The sequence below is a fragment of the Lactuca virosa genome, chromosome 8 (assembly GCF_052849685.1).
Source record: "Lactuca virosa cultivar CGN04683 chromosome 8, Lactuca_virosa_CGN04683_v6, whole genome shotgun sequence".
NCBI lineage: Eukaryota > Viridiplantae > Streptophyta > Magnoliopsida > Asterales > Asteraceae > Lactuca > Lactuca virosa.
In genome coordinates this window covers 32,413,478-32,430,460 of record NC_136433.1, presented here as the reverse complement: position 1 = coordinate 32,430,460, position 16,983 = coordinate 32,413,478, and the positions used below count along the sequence as shown (strand labels likewise).

General features: G+C 33.9%; 4 protein-coding genes across 7 annotated transcripts; 2 read left to right on the top strand and 2 right to left on the bottom strand.

The window, feature by feature from the left end:
• Positions 1-548: 548 nt before the first annotated feature.
• Positions 549-2,185, bottom strand: MED31 (SOH1 family protein). Of its 2 annotated transcripts, none has more exons than XM_079064608.1 (6): positions 2,066-2,185; positions 1,585-1,673; positions 1,405-1,502; positions 1,239-1,335; positions 797-1,158; positions 549-709 (listed from the first exon to the last, which is right to left on the bottom strand). In XM_079064608.1, exons 2-5 carry the CDS (start codon positions 1,629-1,631, stop codon positions 810-812), a joined length of 591 nt encoding a protein of 196 aa, XP_078920734.1. In that variant the 5' UTR covers positions 1,632-1,673; positions 2,066-2,185; the 3' UTR covers positions 549-709; positions 797-809. The 2 variants fall into 2 exon arrangements, with proteins under 2 accessions (XP_078920734.1, XP_078920733.1); XM_079064607.1 differs by having other exon boundaries at positions 814-1,158.
• A 94-nt stretch (positions 2,186-2,279) lies between these two features.
• Positions 2,280-4,182, top strand: LOC145129796 (polyadenylate-binding protein 2-like). 3 transcript variants are annotated; one of them, XM_079064606.1, is made up of 6 exons: positions 2,280-2,550; positions 2,694-2,796; positions 3,269-3,342; positions 3,434-3,625; positions 3,728-3,858; positions 3,934-4,112. In XM_079064606.1, exons 1-6 carry the CDS (start codon positions 2,413-2,415, stop codon positions 3,977-3,979), a joined length of 684 nt encoding a protein of 227 aa, XP_078920732.1. In that variant the 5' UTR covers positions 2,280-2,412; the 3' UTR covers positions 3,980-4,112. The 3 variants fall into 3 exon arrangements, with proteins under 3 accessions (XP_078920732.1, XP_078920730.1, XP_078920731.1); XM_079064604.1 differs by having other exon boundaries at positions 2,294-2,550; positions 3,728-3,852; XM_079064605.1 differs by having other exon boundaries at positions 2,528-2,550; positions 3,269-3,337; positions 3,934-4,182.
• A 24-nt stretch (positions 4,183-4,206) lies between these two features.
• Positions 4,207-6,063, bottom strand: LOC145129794 (pectinesterase 1-like). The gene is made up of 4 exons (XM_079064603.1): positions 5,420-6,063; positions 5,052-5,258; positions 4,728-4,969; positions 4,207-4,520 (listed from the first exon to the last, which is right to left on the bottom strand). The coding sequence occupies exons 1-4, from the start codon at positions 5,900-5,902 to the stop codon at positions 4,319-4,321; spliced, it is 1,134 nt and encodes a 377-aa protein (XP_078920729.1). The 5' UTR covers positions 5,903-6,063; the 3' UTR covers positions 4,207-4,318.
• A 4,522-nt stretch (positions 6,064-10,585) lies between these two features.
• On the top strand, positions 10,586-12,634 carry LOC145132401 (superoxide dismutase [Fe], chloroplastic-like). Its single transcript, XM_079067171.1, has 8 exons — positions 10,586-10,756; positions 10,834-10,877; positions 11,200-11,274; positions 11,361-11,721; positions 11,813-11,931; positions 12,028-12,054; positions 12,146-12,169; positions 12,258-12,634. The coding sequence occupies exons 1-8, from the start codon at positions 10,693-10,695 to the stop codon at positions 12,471-12,473; spliced, it is 930 nt and encodes a 309-aa protein (XP_078923297.1). The 5' UTR covers positions 10,586-10,692; the 3' UTR covers positions 12,474-12,634.
• The last annotated feature ends 4,349 nt before the right edge of the window (positions 12,635-16,983 follow it).

Sequence of the window (16,983 nt, the reverse complement as noted above, 5' to 3'; positions counted from 1 at the left end):
TTTTGAAAAAATTAAAAAAAAAATTCAAAATTACTTTACGACTTTTACTCTTTACCAATTTACCGTTTACCTTTTTTGTTGTAACTAATGGTTAGAAGTTTTTATAGGATTTTGAACGGAAAGCTGAATATTGAAGATATTTTTCATGTTTTAAACTTTTAAGTTAAAATTATGTTTTTTTATGAGATCTTAAGATCCCGATTGCGATCTTATAATCTCAATCTTGTAAACCCAAAAACGATCCTACATAGATCACCGATCTTGACAACCTTGTCCGGTAGCCTTTTATAAAAATAGTGAGGATTTGTTCTCTTTTTCAATAAGCAAAAAAATAAATAAGTATGTGACCTTAAAAGTCCATGCACCCCTGGCCCCTACCGCATAACTTGTTACTCACAAAGAAGAAAGAACATTCCACTCGCATCATCCGTTAACTTGTTAATTAGTTTAATCAGAAAGTTTTCTTCATGACATGACATGCATTTGACATATCATTAAAGGATACATTATCATCCTTTTAATATATCTAACTCTTTAACTATGTAATGTAAACAAAAACAAATGTATATTTGAATTTAATAAAAGAATACACTTAAACAAAATATCAAGCTCTCAACTTAGACAACACTACAAAAGGAAACACTAAGTTTTATGTTCTTTCAACCATGAAGTATTGCACATATAGCTCAAATCAAACTATCCATCTTTCCTGTAAAACAAAAAGATTTAACATTCATCAACATTTTACCACATTCTTAAATAAATAACTAAATAAATAAGTTTTTTGTCAACATACAGATAAAAAGATTTTACTTTCTCTTTCTTCTATCAATCCCACTCCTGGGGTCACTTTTTTGAGGTGGACCAGAAGGTACACCATACTGCATAGGCGAGAGTACTGGCGGCACAGCGACAGGACCACCAGAAGAAGCAGCAGCAATGGTGGTGGTTGGAGGTGGTGGAACTGCATTAGATGGTGGTGGTGCAGTAGTTTCCGGAAGGGGCCTTGGTAAGATATGTTTCAACCGATTATTCCTGTAGTTCTTCCAAAAGTAAAACTGCTGCCTATGTGTCAACTCCTTATTGGCTGGATGTGCCATTGCATTGCGGAAACTTGCATTTTGTAGAAGTTCTAGAAAGTAAAGACAATGTGGATACCTGTAAATTGTAATCCTCCAAAACATAAGCAGAATTTTATAAAGAGTAAAGAAAACAAGATTCTTAGGCTCTTAGCTTACATTATGTATTTTATGTACTCTGGTCGTTGCCAGTATTGAAGGTAGTTCAAGTAGCCAATGAAAGCTTCATCTTCAAAATAACGATTCTGAGCCAAATCTGTATCAGAATTTGCAAAAAGTTAACATCTTTCATGGTAACGATTCTACCATTTTGAATTAAACTTACAGTGAATATAAGTTGGATTCGCAAGGCATTGTATGAATTCCAGTTCAAGTAAAAATCTTTGACGCCCATCATCTGGATCTTGGTATACTTTCTTGGGCCTGGAACATGATTTAGGTCAGAAAAATGGTTGTATCATGCAATAATTATAATTTGTATTAACTATGACATATAAAAGCTTACGAGCTGTGGGTATTTGAGGAGTCATCATCTTCATGACTTGAAGCCATGGAGTTGCAGACCTCCGATGGAAGATTCCAAAACTCACGCCTCTGGATAATCAGCAAGGTAAGTAGAAAAGGGAAACGTTAATGGTACATTTCGAATTATTAGGTCGAATTCATCTTACAAATTATTCCCCAATTATTCCAGTTGAAATACTTATCATAAAGTTTAATGTGGCTAGCGAACCCTAGTCGTAACTCGCAATTTTCAATTTCCTAATCATATCATAATTCACGATTTTCTTATAGGGCTCTAAGTCGAAATTGATAGTTTCAGCATCTAACTGTACATTTGATCTTAAACAACAGAAAGCAAACTCAAAACAACTGAAAATCGTTCTTCGAATTCAAGTCACAAGTTCTCCAAGTCACAAATGAATTCAACAAAAAATGAGCTAATAGAAAAATAGCGATTTCCAGATTCAGAGTAAGGGAGGTACTTGATACTTCAAAAGCGAGTAAACGCCAGTCACCGTCCGAGGGAGTAGTCGCCGCCGGAGAATCCAACACCGATCAGCGTCGTTAGTTCACCGTGTGTCGAGAGTGAAGAAGATTTTTGTTCGTGTGAATTGGGCTTGGCCCAATATATAATAAGGTTGATAAGTAATCCGGCCCAAGTTTGTACAAATATTCAAAAACTACCCCCAGGGATGAAACAAATAACAGTGTTAGCCTTCATCATCGTCATCTGGTTTCGCCATCATCGGTCACAAACTCTCACCTCTCAATACAACCCCTAAGTCGAAGCACTTCGTGTTTGTGCAGAGACAGATCGGAGGTTAGAGCTATGGATCACACGGCGGAGCAAGACCAAGATCAGGAGCACGAAGTGTACGGCGGAGATATACCAGATGAAGGAGAAATGGACGCCGATGTTGAGATGTCAAGGAACGAAACGGAAGGAGATGAAAACAACAACTCGAAGGTTAATATTTCTGTTATCTCCAATGTCGACGTTTTGATACTTATGGTTTGGGGATTGAATAATTATGCATTCGTGTGAAGTGACTTCAAGCCCTAATTTAATTTCGAAATTTCTTTCTGTATCTCTTTTGTTTGTGAATTTAGGATTTAGAGGATATGAAGAAGAGACTGAAGGAGATTGAAGAAGAAGCTGGCGCTCTTCGGGAAATGCAGGCAAAAGTTGAGAAGGAGATGGGCTCCGTTCAAGGTCTTTGTTCTAATTTGGCTGTTTTTGGCTTATCCTGCTTTCAGTATGCTATATATTCTGAATTGTTTTCATTATTCAGCATTTATTCCATTTGTTCATGGATACATCATACATCAATCCAACTTTAGGTAGACATAAACTGCATCAAATAAGGTGAGTGCATATTGTGTAATAAGAGGAAACATAACCCTAGTTTAAGATTTTGAAGACCTTAGAAAGGTTAAGGTTCCTTCATAGTTGAATTCTCATGAATCGAAAGGGATGCAATAAAAAGCCTTCTATTAAACAACATTGATTAGTCCTCTCACTTTCCATAAAATACTTTGGAAGATTATATATTTTTTGTTGTTATGAGATTACAAGACTTATTACCTTCATTAGTGACATCATCTCCAAGTTATTGGCTGAGAATTTAAGATATGTGAGTCTGTGTATTAAAATTTGCTTTTGTTTTGATTATGGACATGATTAGATGATTCTTCGGGTGCTTCTGCAACTCAGGCTGAAAAAGAGGAAGCAGATGCGCGTTCCATATATGTTGGTAATGTGAGGTTCTTTTATCTTTCACCTTATTCCATTCTAATGAAACAAAAATATATTTTTATATGATTAAAGTTGCTTATAATCTGAATTTCAGGTGGATTATGCATGTACACCTGAGGAAGTTCAGCAGCATTTTCAATCATGTGGAACAGTGAACAGGGTGACAATTTTAACAGACAAATTTGGTCAACCAAAAGGTTTTGCATATGTTGAATTTGTGGAGCTTGAAGCTATTCCAAATGCTCTCCTTTTAAATGAATCAGAATTACATGGTCGTCAACTCAAGGTCCTAACTCCTAATCCTAAAACTTTATTCCTTTCTTCCATTTTGCCAAAATTACCAAAATGGCCTCGTCAAATTTTCATGTTACAAACTGTTTTCATTCAGGTTGCTTCTAAAAGAACAAATGTCCCTGGAATGAAACAATTCAGAGGCAGGCGTTCCAATCCTTATCTTGGATTCAATTCCCGGAGGCCTTTCATGCCTGGCCCACCAATGTACTCTCCATATGGGTATGGGTATGGGATTTGATTTTTTAACATATCAAAATAATAGCAGAAGCCTAACATTTTCATTTTTTTTTTTTTTTGCAGAAGGATTCCAAGGGCAAGAAGGCCGATGAGATACAGACCATATTGAGATTTAAGTTAACAGGTGGTCAAACGAGTCAATGCTCATACAGGGTCCCACTTAGTCTTTTAGAACATGTATGATTATGTACCATTTCCCAACATTCTTGTAGCTTTATCTTTTAAGAATTATGTTTGTTGTATGCACTTTTTTATAACTTCCTTTCATACTCATCATAGTCCAAAGAGATGGAACTTAAACCTCTTTTAGTAGTGAAAGTGTTGTGGCTTATCTTTGGATTTGAAATTATATAAATGGAATAGAAATCTGAAGTAACGAGGTTTTAACAATTTAGTCTTAAATTTGCTTGGAAATATAAACCAATATAATACATGTTTACTCTCCCTTCTAACTATTGAGGACTTGCAATTTTCTTTTGGGCCTAAACTTGTTAGGTTTTGGAGGTGGAAGAAGCCACTTGCTACCTCCAATGTACGAAAGGCTGATAAACCGCTTAGCTTCTGCGTCTGTAAGTTTCTTCACAAATCGTTCTCTTCCTATCATATCCGAACCTTTTCCTTTGTTCTTATATTCCGCGAAATATAGGTTCCTACAACATGTTTCGATCAAACCACCAATAGTTTACATAGGATACTGGACTTGATAAGTTTTTTAAGGTTATTTTTGATAAAATAAAAAGTTAGGCTCTGTCCCACCTTTTTGGACGAGACAAAGTAGTTTTTGTTCTCCTCACATCAGTTTCAGTTTACTACATGTCACATACAGTATAATTTGTTATGGCTTGTCATTAACTTACTTGTCAGGTAAAGGTTTATTATTAGAGCTCCATCCTTTAGGATCGACGATAGGACCCAATTTCGAGTAAGCAAACACCACCCTTGAGAACCCCTTCCATGCTCTTCCTAAGTACCAACCTTGCCCTAATCCGGTCACCGGGCAATGCACAAACACATAGCCCGTGTCTGTTTCATCCATTTCCCGTGCTTGTGCTGTTATCCACGACTGTAATTCTCCCGGAATGCAATGTACTTCCGTGTTCTACAAGTAACACAACAACAAAAAAAAAATCGAATACAATACAACCAACATGAAAAGATTCTTCACAACCCTGTTCACTTACCAGATAAATAGATCTTGCATTACCAAAGATGAAATCAGCCGTTCCTTCAATGTAACAATCTTTGAAGAAATGGCGACCACGATCATCACATAAAGTATCTTGAAACCCGTAAAATCTTACGTTGTAGAACGCCGCCATGTCCCCTCCAATCCTCATTGCAGCCGCTTGGCTTCCTTTTGTTTTTCCATTTGGTCTTGGGCTCGAATTCTACACGTTTAAAAGGTGTGGAATTAATTTCTATCATATTCAGGCTTGAACCTACGACATTTCTTATATTTCTTATGGATTCTTATCTCATTACCAGTACACAGTTATGAAAGGACATTCGTTTTCTTGAAGAGAAAAAGATGTAAAATTGTTTTACGGACCTTAATATGCAAATTGGCTGCGACAAAATAATCACCATCGACGGTTAATGTCCCGCTTTCGACTGTGGTATAAGTTGCGGCATTTCCATTGAAAATCAAGGTAGGCATGTTGTCAGGATCTCCCATTAAAGTAACAAACTTCATTTCCCTCTCCATTTTAATCTTCTCAACATATTCTCCTGGTCCGATGAATACAATAACCCTTTTTGTATTCTTTAATGGGATGGTTTTTACAGCATCACAAATTGTTGTGAAATCACCACCACCTTTCTTCATGACTCTTATGATCCTTGGTTTTTTTTCTGCAGCCACTAAGTCAGGATCAAGGGTTGCTTTTCGGGCTTGTAAAGGTTTTACGTTTTCTTTGAACCATTTCTTTACTTGGGATCGTTCTTGTGGGATTGGTATACTATCGTCCGAAATGGTTGAAGGAAGAATGATTAAGATTATGTTGAGAATAATCAGAAACAAATATCTTACCATTTCCCCCCTTTTTTCTCGATATATATCTTTCCTGATGTTTAGGCAATCCAATGTCGTGTTCTATGCTTGTTAATGTATATATAGAGAGAGATATAGGGGGGATATCTGAAAGATGATGCAAGAAATGAATTTGGAGAAGGTTTATGGTGAATTGAGTTATGTAATTTCCTTTCCCCTCCTCGATTCTTGATCGCACCTTAATATTTCTTACTATTATTTCTCTCCACCTCTGAATAAATTAATGTAAAAATGAGATGGCCATTATTAATCCTTAAAGAGGGAGTTATGTATATGTTTTAAAATCACATATCAAGATTTTTAGGTCGAATTATATTTTATTTAGTTTTTTTTCTAGAATATATTTAGCGGGTGTACGTTTTCAAAGTGAGCAAAGGTGTCAACATAATAGTATCTTATTGATAATTAATATAATTTGTTAATATCGATTAAAACTAACTAGTTGTAAAATGTAGATTTGTTAGATCACTCTTACTATTTGGGATTGTCCAGCAAAAGTAACTGGAAGATGTATTTTCTAATTGGGAAATCTCCAGAAAAGTGCTAAAATTTTATCTTAATTTATGAAAAAGAACCAAACTAAAATTTGTTTACGAAAAAGCATGAATTGCCGGTAAAAATTACGATTCGACCCATTTTTTTTCCGGTTTACCGGTTTTATTACTTACATGTTTCACTAAAGTCCCATTATTTTACCCTAATTTGTGAATAAGTCCCAAAATAAAATTTACTGATGATTTGGTCATTTTCTTCATGTAACATAAATTTTATCGGTTTCATTGCTGACTTAGACACTTAGTCATTAAATTAGCTGATAAGATGAATACGATGGGTTATATAATGTCACATTTACTGTAAAATTTGATACTCATCTGATACACATCTCATCAGCTCATTTATGACTAGGTATCTATGTCAGCAATGAAACCAATAAAATGTGTGTTTCCAAAAAAAAAGGGCAGAAATGAGTTGATGTCTGATGAGATGGATATATTGGGTTACATAAGATTAGATAGACAATTTGATATTTCTTATAAACGTAAAAAAATAACGCAATTGTTGTTAGTTTATGTAATTATTGTTGTCTTCGTTGGATGCATTTTATGTTCCAAAAAGATATACAATACATCAGGATATCAAGTTTTATGTTAAAAATAACATTATATAACTCAACATATCCATCTCATCATCTCATTTAATGACTAGGCGTCCTGGTCAGCAATGAAACCGGTAAAATGTATGTTACATAGAGAAAAGAGTCAAATCATCAGTAAATTTTATTTTGAGACTTATTCGCAAATTAGGGTAAAATAATGAGACTTTAGTGAAATAGGTAAGTAATAAAACCGGTAAACCGGAAAAAATGGGTCAAATTGCCATTTTTACCGGTAATTCATGTTTTTTCGTAAACAAAATTTATTTTGGGACTTTTCCGTAAATTATGATAAAATTTTAGGACTTTTCTGGAAATTTCCCTTTTTAATTTGTATGGAGTATTCGACACAGTAATTACACAAGTAGCGGAAAGTTTATGACATAAAAGTGAATATGGATATAACTAAAATTGGAATATAATGATTATAATTTATTTTTTCTAAACTATAATTATTAAAAGTTAAAAATCATCCAAATTTTAGTATCAAATATATGGGTTAAACTTCTTAATTGATAAAAAAAAATTAGTCATATTAGTAAATGATGAATTTTTATCAAATAAAACAAATAAGACTTTTTAATTTTTGTAAGAACTCAAACCAAATATTTTAACATATTACAAGTGTTAGATGGAGATTAATTTTGTTTTATGATATTAATTTAAATATTAATTTTGTGATATTATTTATGATATTAATTTTGTTTTATCAATTAATATAATAAATATTTATTATCTTATTAGATGAAGATTAATAAATTATAAAATTTGTTGATAAGGTTGTTTCAAATAAAGGCATAATAATTGTTAAAATATATTTATATTTAATCGTATAAGATATATTTTGTTTCAAATAAAGACATCATAATTGTTAAAATATAGTTATATTTAATCGTATAAAATAATTATAAAAAATATGGACATGATTTATTTATTTTAAAACGTATTTAAGTCAATTTATTAAAATCTAAAAGAGTTTTATTTGTTAAACACTAGTTGAAGTAGCTATTAGATTTGAAGCTTTTATTCAAGGAAAAAACTAAAAGCTTATGTTGTCGAACAAAGTTTTGTTTGTTTGTTTGTTTGTTTGTTTGTTTTTTGAATTTTTTTTCTTAAAAGTTAGAAGCTCTCAAAAACTATGTGTGATAACGTCCATATAAAATATCCACTTCATTGTGATTTATACATGTCATTAGGTTGTGGGGAGTGGGATCTACATTTGTTGAGTCAACTCGGCAAACACCGCCTCTCCAACTCGACATGCCGAGCTCGACAACCCCTATTCGGTATTTCGGTAACGACTTGTAGAGAAGAGTGTGTCAAACTCAAAAAAATTCGTTTTTTAACCAAAATTCAATTTTTTGTTTATGATTTTTCAACCAAAATAAATATCAACAACTACCTTCATTTCTTACCACTTTCACACCTTCAATATTCATCTTACTTCTCTCAAACCTTCAACATCCATCTTATCTCTCTCAATTTTATCTTTGCAAAATGTCTTCCTCAAAAGCTCATCCAGATTCCACTAACAAAGGGAATACCTCAATTTTGTACATTGGACCCGATAGAAGAGGTGACCTTGACTCGTGTATGAGTTGATGTATCGGATGACCCAATGGTCGACATCAACAAAAGTGGGTCATCTTTTTGGAGCAAAATCATCAAACTTTTCCTCAACAAAATGAATTGAGGTCACTACCGAATCAAAGATAAAATCTACACAAAATGAAGGATCACGAACAAAATGGTAAATGGAGTTTGACGCTTTTATTTAATAAAGTGAAAAATGGTGAAAATGATGTAATGATTTTAAATATAACTTTTAAAATTTTCGGTCAAGAAAATAAGAAATTTTCCACCATATAGAGTTTTAGTGTAATTGTCATGGGATGTGAGAAACGATGTAAAATGGAATACATAATTTTTATGTTTATTAATTTATTTCTTAGGTTTTAATTGAATTTTATGTATTTTATTTTAAAATAATAAACTTTATAGTTTTAATTTTATATTATATAATTTGCACATTGCAAGGTCTGATCAATGGCAGAACCCTTAAACCACTGCTAATCATTCATGTTGTCAAGATTTACGAAGAACAAAGATTTTGTTACTATTTAGTTTCATTTGGGTTGTTTGGGGTTGACTTCTTGTTTTAGTGGTTATTTTTGGTAACATCTAGATATCATGTAGAGATTTTGTATGTACTATCTAGGACCTCTTGTTTTATGTTTTTTCCTACTTCAAACAAGAGATAATTCATGAAATGACCATAGGAAATAGGTTATCTGAAGATTTTAACTATGAAAAATCATATTTTGTAAAATGACCATGACTTTTACAGAGGAGGACTCTGCGGAAACCTTAAACCTCTGAGGAATGGTACTATCTCTGAGGAATTGAGGTGGCAGAGGTAATAAAATCACACAAAAAATCCGGTTCCTACTTGCTTGGCTGCGGAAGTGTGAACGACTTAGGCCGTTTAGGGGGACGTTGCTGCAGAACGAAGGTCGGAACACGAACAATCCTGATTTGATAAGAACAGTTAGGAAATCCTGATTTTTGTCATGGTTAGCCGAAGAACAGTTCCTCAGAGGTGTGTGGATGAAGAGCAGATCCGCAGAGGTGTTGATGCGTTCCGCAAAGGTGTCTCTGTGGAACTGTCAGAATCATTTATATTCTTTCAGCTACCATTTCCTCAGAGATATCAATGTTCCGTAGAACATACCACATTTCCGTAGAGCCATCTTCTGCGGAAGTATGTACCCCACCGATTTTTTTGTCTTTTTCCCCTGACACCTCTTTTTCTCATTGTTGTTCACATTCCTCACAGCTATAAGGCCCTCTTTGCGGAAGTCATGGTCATTTTACAAATCTTAGTTTTTCATTGTCAAATTCTTCATACACACTCTATAATTTGATCATTTCATGAATTTTCTCTTCAAATGTCATCTGTCATGCAATAAATTATAATTTAAAGATATTTAGTTAAAACTTAGGGTAAATTACATGGATGGTCCCTGTGGTTTAGGGTAATCTGCGTGTTTGGTCCCTAACAACTTTTTTTAACACGGATCGTCCCTGTTTTAAACTTTTGTTGCACGCTTGGTCCCTGTTCGTTCTAAAAAGACTGATTTACCCTTATTGATTTCTTTTACATTTTTTATATTATCAGTTAATTAAAAAATAATAATTAAATGTGGAAATGATATTTATTAAATATTAAAATATGATGTGGGTCCTAAATAAAAAAATCATTAATACAAAATTATATAAGGTGAGGGCAAAATAGTCTTTTCACATCTGATAAGGACCAAGCGTGCAACAAAAATATAAAATAGGGACGGTCCTAGTTAAAAAAAATTGTTAGGGACCAAACACGCAGATTACCCTAAACCACAGGGACCATCCGTGTAATTTACCCTAAAACTTAAAACTTCCAATGAATTAATTTATATTATAAAATATAATACGAGTAGTAAATAAGTTTTAAATGAAGTCCTGGAGCCTGGAGGCTACATATGTCTTGAAACCCAAAAACCCTCCAAAACCCCACCAACCTTCTCGAAACACCCCCAACCCAAATATCCTCATCCTGTTACAAGCTCTGCTGCAGATGATGGTAATGGCGGCTGCCACGACAACCGCTTCACATCTTACTTCATTTCTTTCCACCCCAGGTTTTGCCACCGCTAATTCTATCTATATATGACACTTAATTGATTTCTGATCGGTATAAAATTTGAATTAATTGCAGAATTTTGTGGCCTATCTCGGAGCTTACAAGGGCCACAGAGACAGGTCAGTCATCTCTGTTCGACTGTTTCTTCCAAATTCGTTATTCTAACTGCATCAAACAATTCAACGCGGATAAAATTTCTTGACTTTCAAAGAAGGGGTTTCTGGGGAAGCAAGCATGGTGTTCGACGAAATGCCTCTGCCATTAAATGAAAGTTTTGTAGCGTGTTTGGGATTTCATATTAAATGTTCATTCCCGCGTAATCCTTTCAGATGTTTACGTGTGTTTGTGCTTAGTTTGTACTGATATTGGTTCCAAACAAAGATGCAACTTTTCTGTTATCTTCGTTTTCTATCGTTTGAAGAAACTACAATTATGTTACAGAGACGGTGTACTAGTAGATCTGTTCATCGGAAAATATCAGCCAGCGTTAATCTGAAACCTCCTCCTTATCCACTGGTACGCCTAATAAACATTCTGACATTTATATTCTTTCTCTTACTACAAGACCTTCACACCTTCTCTTCTTGTTCCATCTATGGTAGCATGCTCTAGAACCGCATATGAGCAAAGAGACATTGGAGTACCATTGGGGAAAACACCACAGAGCTTATGTCGACAACCTGAACAAACAAATTGAAGGAACCGAACTAGATGAAATGACATTAGAAAGCATAATATCGACTTCATATAACAAAGGCGATGTTCTTCCAGCCTTCAACAATGCTGCACAGGTATGGAACCACGAATTCTTCTGGGAGTCCATGAAACCTAATGGTGGTGGAAAGCCTTGTGGAGAACTTTTAGCATTAATAAACAGAGATTTTGGTTCGTTTGGAGGCCTAATCAATGAGTTTAAATCAGCTGCCACTACTCAGTTTGGTTCTGGTTGGGCTTGGCTTGTTTGTAAGTGTCTGTTTTACTTTTAAGTTTTACCTAAAGGTAGATATAAAAAGCACGAATGAAATGACAGTTCTACCCTTGTGTTTCTTTGTAGATAAAGAGCATAAACTTGACATACCAAATGCTAGAAATCCACGTCCATCAGAGGAAGATAAGAAGCTTGTTGTGGTAAAGAGCCCAAATGCAGTTAATCCTCTTGTTTGGGAGTATCATGTGAGTTAAAGTAAAGATAATAATTATTTTGCTATTTTGTGCATTTAGTTCTTCAGTTAAGGCATAACTTGGTTTCTTTCATTTTCTAATTTGCAGCCTCTCCTTGCCATAGATGTCTGGGAGGTAACATATCTTCACTTTCATTCATAAAATAAACTATTTTTTACTCCTACTTGTATTAATTTCACTTTTTGAATCTGATTTATACTTGCAGCATGCATACTACCTTGACTTTGAGGTAAAACTTCATATGCATATAACGATTGTCAAAATTTTGATTTAATGTCATTATAATAATTGTTTTTAAAAATTGTATTTGTTTACAGAACCGTAGGCCAGATTATATATCAGTGTTCCTTGATAAGCTTGTATCATGGGAAACAGTGAGTTTGAGGCTTGAAGCAGCAAAGGTTTTGGTTGCAGAGAGAGAAAAGGAGATGGCAGAAATAGATGCGGTTGATGATGTGGACACGGGAGAGCCCGAGGATACAGATAATATGTACTTTGGAAGTGACCCTGAGGAGTTTTTGGATGATGAATGATTATTTGATAGTATCATTGTTGTTTAACTTGCTTGATGTTTGTAATGCTAGCATATAATGAAATGTATTAGATGTTATGATTAGTAAAAAATCATGAGTAGGTTGCTATTATGGGTTAAAAATGCAACGAAGTTGGTTGGAAAAGTCTCATTTTCCTTACATTCTCTATTCTCTATAGAGTAAGGTGGTGTTTGTTTTTTGTCTGCACATCTGCGTGGCCTCTTCTGTCTGCGCCGTGCAGACCACGCGCAAACATTAGCTTTCGCAGACTGTTTGTTTTTCTGAAGACTGCAGACCTAAAAATGTCTGCGCGCCCTCTTCTTGGCGCAGATGTGGACCAGAGTCTTCTAATATTTTCAGACATCTTTTAGCCTAAAAAACACATATATCTATATTTTTTTTAAGTTTTTTTTTAATTTATATTTTTTCCAACTTTATTAATGATAAACAATTTGAAAAAAAAATTACAAAACTTAAAAAAAAACGTTCAACGATACAAATATGATATTTTTGACAAATTTATAAATAAAGATTTATTACAATAATAGTCGTTGAAGTTGTTTATATAAATACGAAAAAAAATCATAATATATTCTTATATTTTTTGCTAAATTTTGTAAAACATTATTTAATACACTATCGTCAATTTCTCGAGAAAAAATATTTATGTTATGTTTTTAATGGATTTAATTGAAAAAATCGAAGTTTATTTTCATTCATTTATGTATCAAATTCTTTGATCCTTAATTATAATGTTTAGTTATAACTTTGCAACAAAAGTTGTTGGTTTTTATTAAATATATACGTTAATTCATATCATTTTTATTTTTATCTTTTATACAATAATACATAAAAGTTGATATAGATTTGTTAATTATTTATAACAAAGTCATAAAAATATTAAAAAAACACTTTGAAGTTTAAAAAAATCAGTTTATTTAGATTTCAGTTTATTTTAGTAGCTCGCAGATGTTAAAAAAACAAACAGTCTTCTTTTTTCAGACTGCAGACGTTTGGTCCACATCGTCTACTGCAGAGGTCTACAGATGTGGTCCGCAGACTGCAGACATTTTGCATCATAAAAAACAAACAACACCTAAGTTAGGAGCGTGCAAAAAGACCAAGACGCAATCAAAATCAGTAAATGGTGCCTTGATTTGTTATTGTTCTACGATTGAACCATATTTCATCATGTATTGCATGAGTTTTCTTGTGGTATTTTTCGGTTTCCTCGAAGAAATTATCACATGTTTTGCATGGAGTTTTCATTGGGCCCTCCAACATTGTACACAAGTCCAAATGTTGACAAATCATCGGGTTTCATTCAAAGTTTTTCGATCTTGGACGAACGACGACAACGACTAGTACTTTCAAATCGACGATAGCTATTATATATGTGTTTTGTTTTTTGGGTTAATGACATTGTAGTCCAACCAACTTTCAGGTATTATTTTTAAAAAAAAATCCCTTAAATTATTTTTGAGCACTTTAGACCATTAAAATGATAAAACCTATCTCACAAAAGCCATTAGGACAAATAAGATGATAAAACCTATCTCACAAAAGCCATTAGGACAAATAAGAAAAGGTAAGCACGTGACCTTGCTTATGTGTTTTTAAAAATCCATCAAAATGATAAAACCTAGAACTTTTATCTTGTACTAAAGCTCAAAAACTAAAACTTTAAAAGTACAAGTATTACTTAAAACACACCTTTTTATTAAAATACTGCGGAAGCTTTGTTACAATGGTGGTGGTGGTGATTGTAGGTGAATGGATTCGATGATCCCAAACTTAGAACTTATGCCCTTATATAGATGGGCTTACAAACTATTGGACAAGAATAAAAACGTAAGCGATGACGTTTAAACAAGGGCCATTATTTGATTTGTTACATGTGGCCTACAATCTTTGATAATTATAAAGATACTTTTAACAAGTGGTGGGGACTTCTTGAAGACTTCTGAACATCCAAACAACTCAACTTTTGAAAACCCGTATCTCACAAAAGCCATTAGAACAAATGCACGTGGACAAATCTTAATTTTTAGAAATCCATGTGTAAATCATGATGGTAATGTTTATATACTCACTACGTCCCATATTGATAGCTCATGTTTCCTTTTTGGTTTGTCGCAAAATAATAGTCTATTTCTAAAAATAAATATATCTTCTATCAAAATACCCTTCATTAGTTAACCTACCATTGAATTAAATACAACAAAAAGGTACGATTGTCATTTCATTTAATAAAGTTATAGGTAATTAATGTTTCCTTAATATGTGTGTTTTTTGTCTGTGGACAATAATTTTGGGACGGAGAGAGTATAAAGTATAAACAAATAAATTGATCCTACACACATCCCCTCACCTTTCTAGATGCCCTTACCACCCTTTGTCTTCTCCGATGAATAGGGATGTAAATTTGACCTGCGGATTCGGGTATCTGCGGGTACCCGACCCTAATGGGACGAGTATTCCCCATTTTAACGGGTAACGAAGCGGGGATGGGGATTAAAGTTCATGCCCGAAGTGGGGATGGTTCAGGGACGGGTATAGCACCCGAAGTGGGGATGGTTCAGGGATGGGTATAACAATAGCTGCCTCGTTTAAGACCTGATTATATATATATATATATATATATATATATATATATATATATATATATATATATATATATATATAATTGGAAAAATATTATATAAATATGTAACTCAATGTCAACCAATCATTTTAAAACTATGGATAGGGTATAACGGAAAATCAATATAATTACGAAATTCTCTCTCTCTCTCTCTCTCTCTCTCTCTCTCTCTCTTCTCTTTAAATCACGTCTTCTTCCTAGTCATATCTAGGATTCCATCGACACCCAAACTCGGCTCATACTACCGTCTTCTTCAATTCACCACGCCTTGATCAGTTCATCCACAAAAAATCAAGGCCATTCTTCCTTTAAATCCCAGGTATTCACCTTCTTCGATAAATTTCCTTTTAGTTTCAGTTCTCGGTTTCCTTCTATTTTCTTCTCTTAGGGGGACAATTCTTTGCCAATCGTGTTCATTAATGGTGTTTTCGTCGAACAAATAATAAAGTGGGCTGCAAACAACTAATGTATTGGTCTGGAAAAAATTGGGCTCTGTTAAACCTAGAAATGAATTGGCTTATAATGAAATAGGATTGGGATGATAAGGGGGAATTCAATTTGAGCAACTTTCAATGTTAATCTTCTTCTTCCATTCATCAAGCAAAATCGAAAACAATACAAATCCATTGAAATCATGATTGTTTCTACTGTGTAATGCCCGGTTCCCGGTACATATTTTAATTTAAAGTTTTTGCATTTTTACTCTGGGACTCGACGAGTGGAGGCCCAACTCGTCGAGTAGATGTGAGTTTTGGGTCGCGGGTGGAAGTATCTGTTGGATTAATGTCTAAGTCCATAACTATAATTGGTAAGACTTGACCCGACCCGGCATGGTCCATTTGGGTTGCATGGCATCATGCATTTGGATAGACTATAATGAGAGAAATAACACTTAAGGTTGGTTAATATATTATAAGTTATAATATATTAATAAGATTATTTAACTAGTATTGATCAAGAATTAATCTAGAATTAATTAAGTGGTCAAAAGAAGACTAATTAAATATATGGGTTGATTGTGTAAATCATCCATACTTGTATAGTGGGCTAAGACTCCATGGATTATCAAGTTGGGCTAAAACCCATAGGATGCTCCATGGATGCTCCATGGTGTATTTGAACCCATGGATCCAAGGAAATGGAAAGCCATGACAATTAGGGTTCACCCTAATTGTCACTAACTATATAAGCATCTTATTGTTGACAAAATCGGCATTAGAGTATGTGTGAAAGGGCTAGCCGATTTTTATGAAGTGTGGATTTCTCTCTAATCTATTACAAGTGTATTTGGTGTTGTGTGAACCATTTGAGGTGTCACACTTGGGGCACTTGGCACTAAAGCTTCATGAAGACATTCTACATCAAAGAGTTATGTAATTCTAACTTGATATATTCATATGAATCAATATTATTATGCTAGTTAGGATAATACCTTGGATATTCATATTTGCATGTATAATAGAGAAAACATAGATCCAAGGTATTTAGGGTTGCATGTACACTTAGGAGTGTTAGAATGCTCAAAACCCTACAGTGGTATCAGAGCCAAGGCTTGTTTTCTTGTTATACTTGCAAAATCTGCTTAAAAATCGAAGGTTGTTGCTGTCTGAACAGCAGACTCGCCGAGTCCATAAAGGGACTCGACGAGTCCAAGGCAAAACTCATCCAACTCGCCGAGTTGGTTCGTGCACTCGACGAGTTGGACCCCCTGACAACATATCTTCGAGTTTTTTGGCTAGAAATCGACTAGGAACATTACCATAAGTTGTTTTTGAACTTATAAACTTGTTTTTGATGTGGTAATGTTCATGCTAATCTAATTTCAAAGATAATTGCCAATAGATTCATGTTTTGTATTAGTTTAAG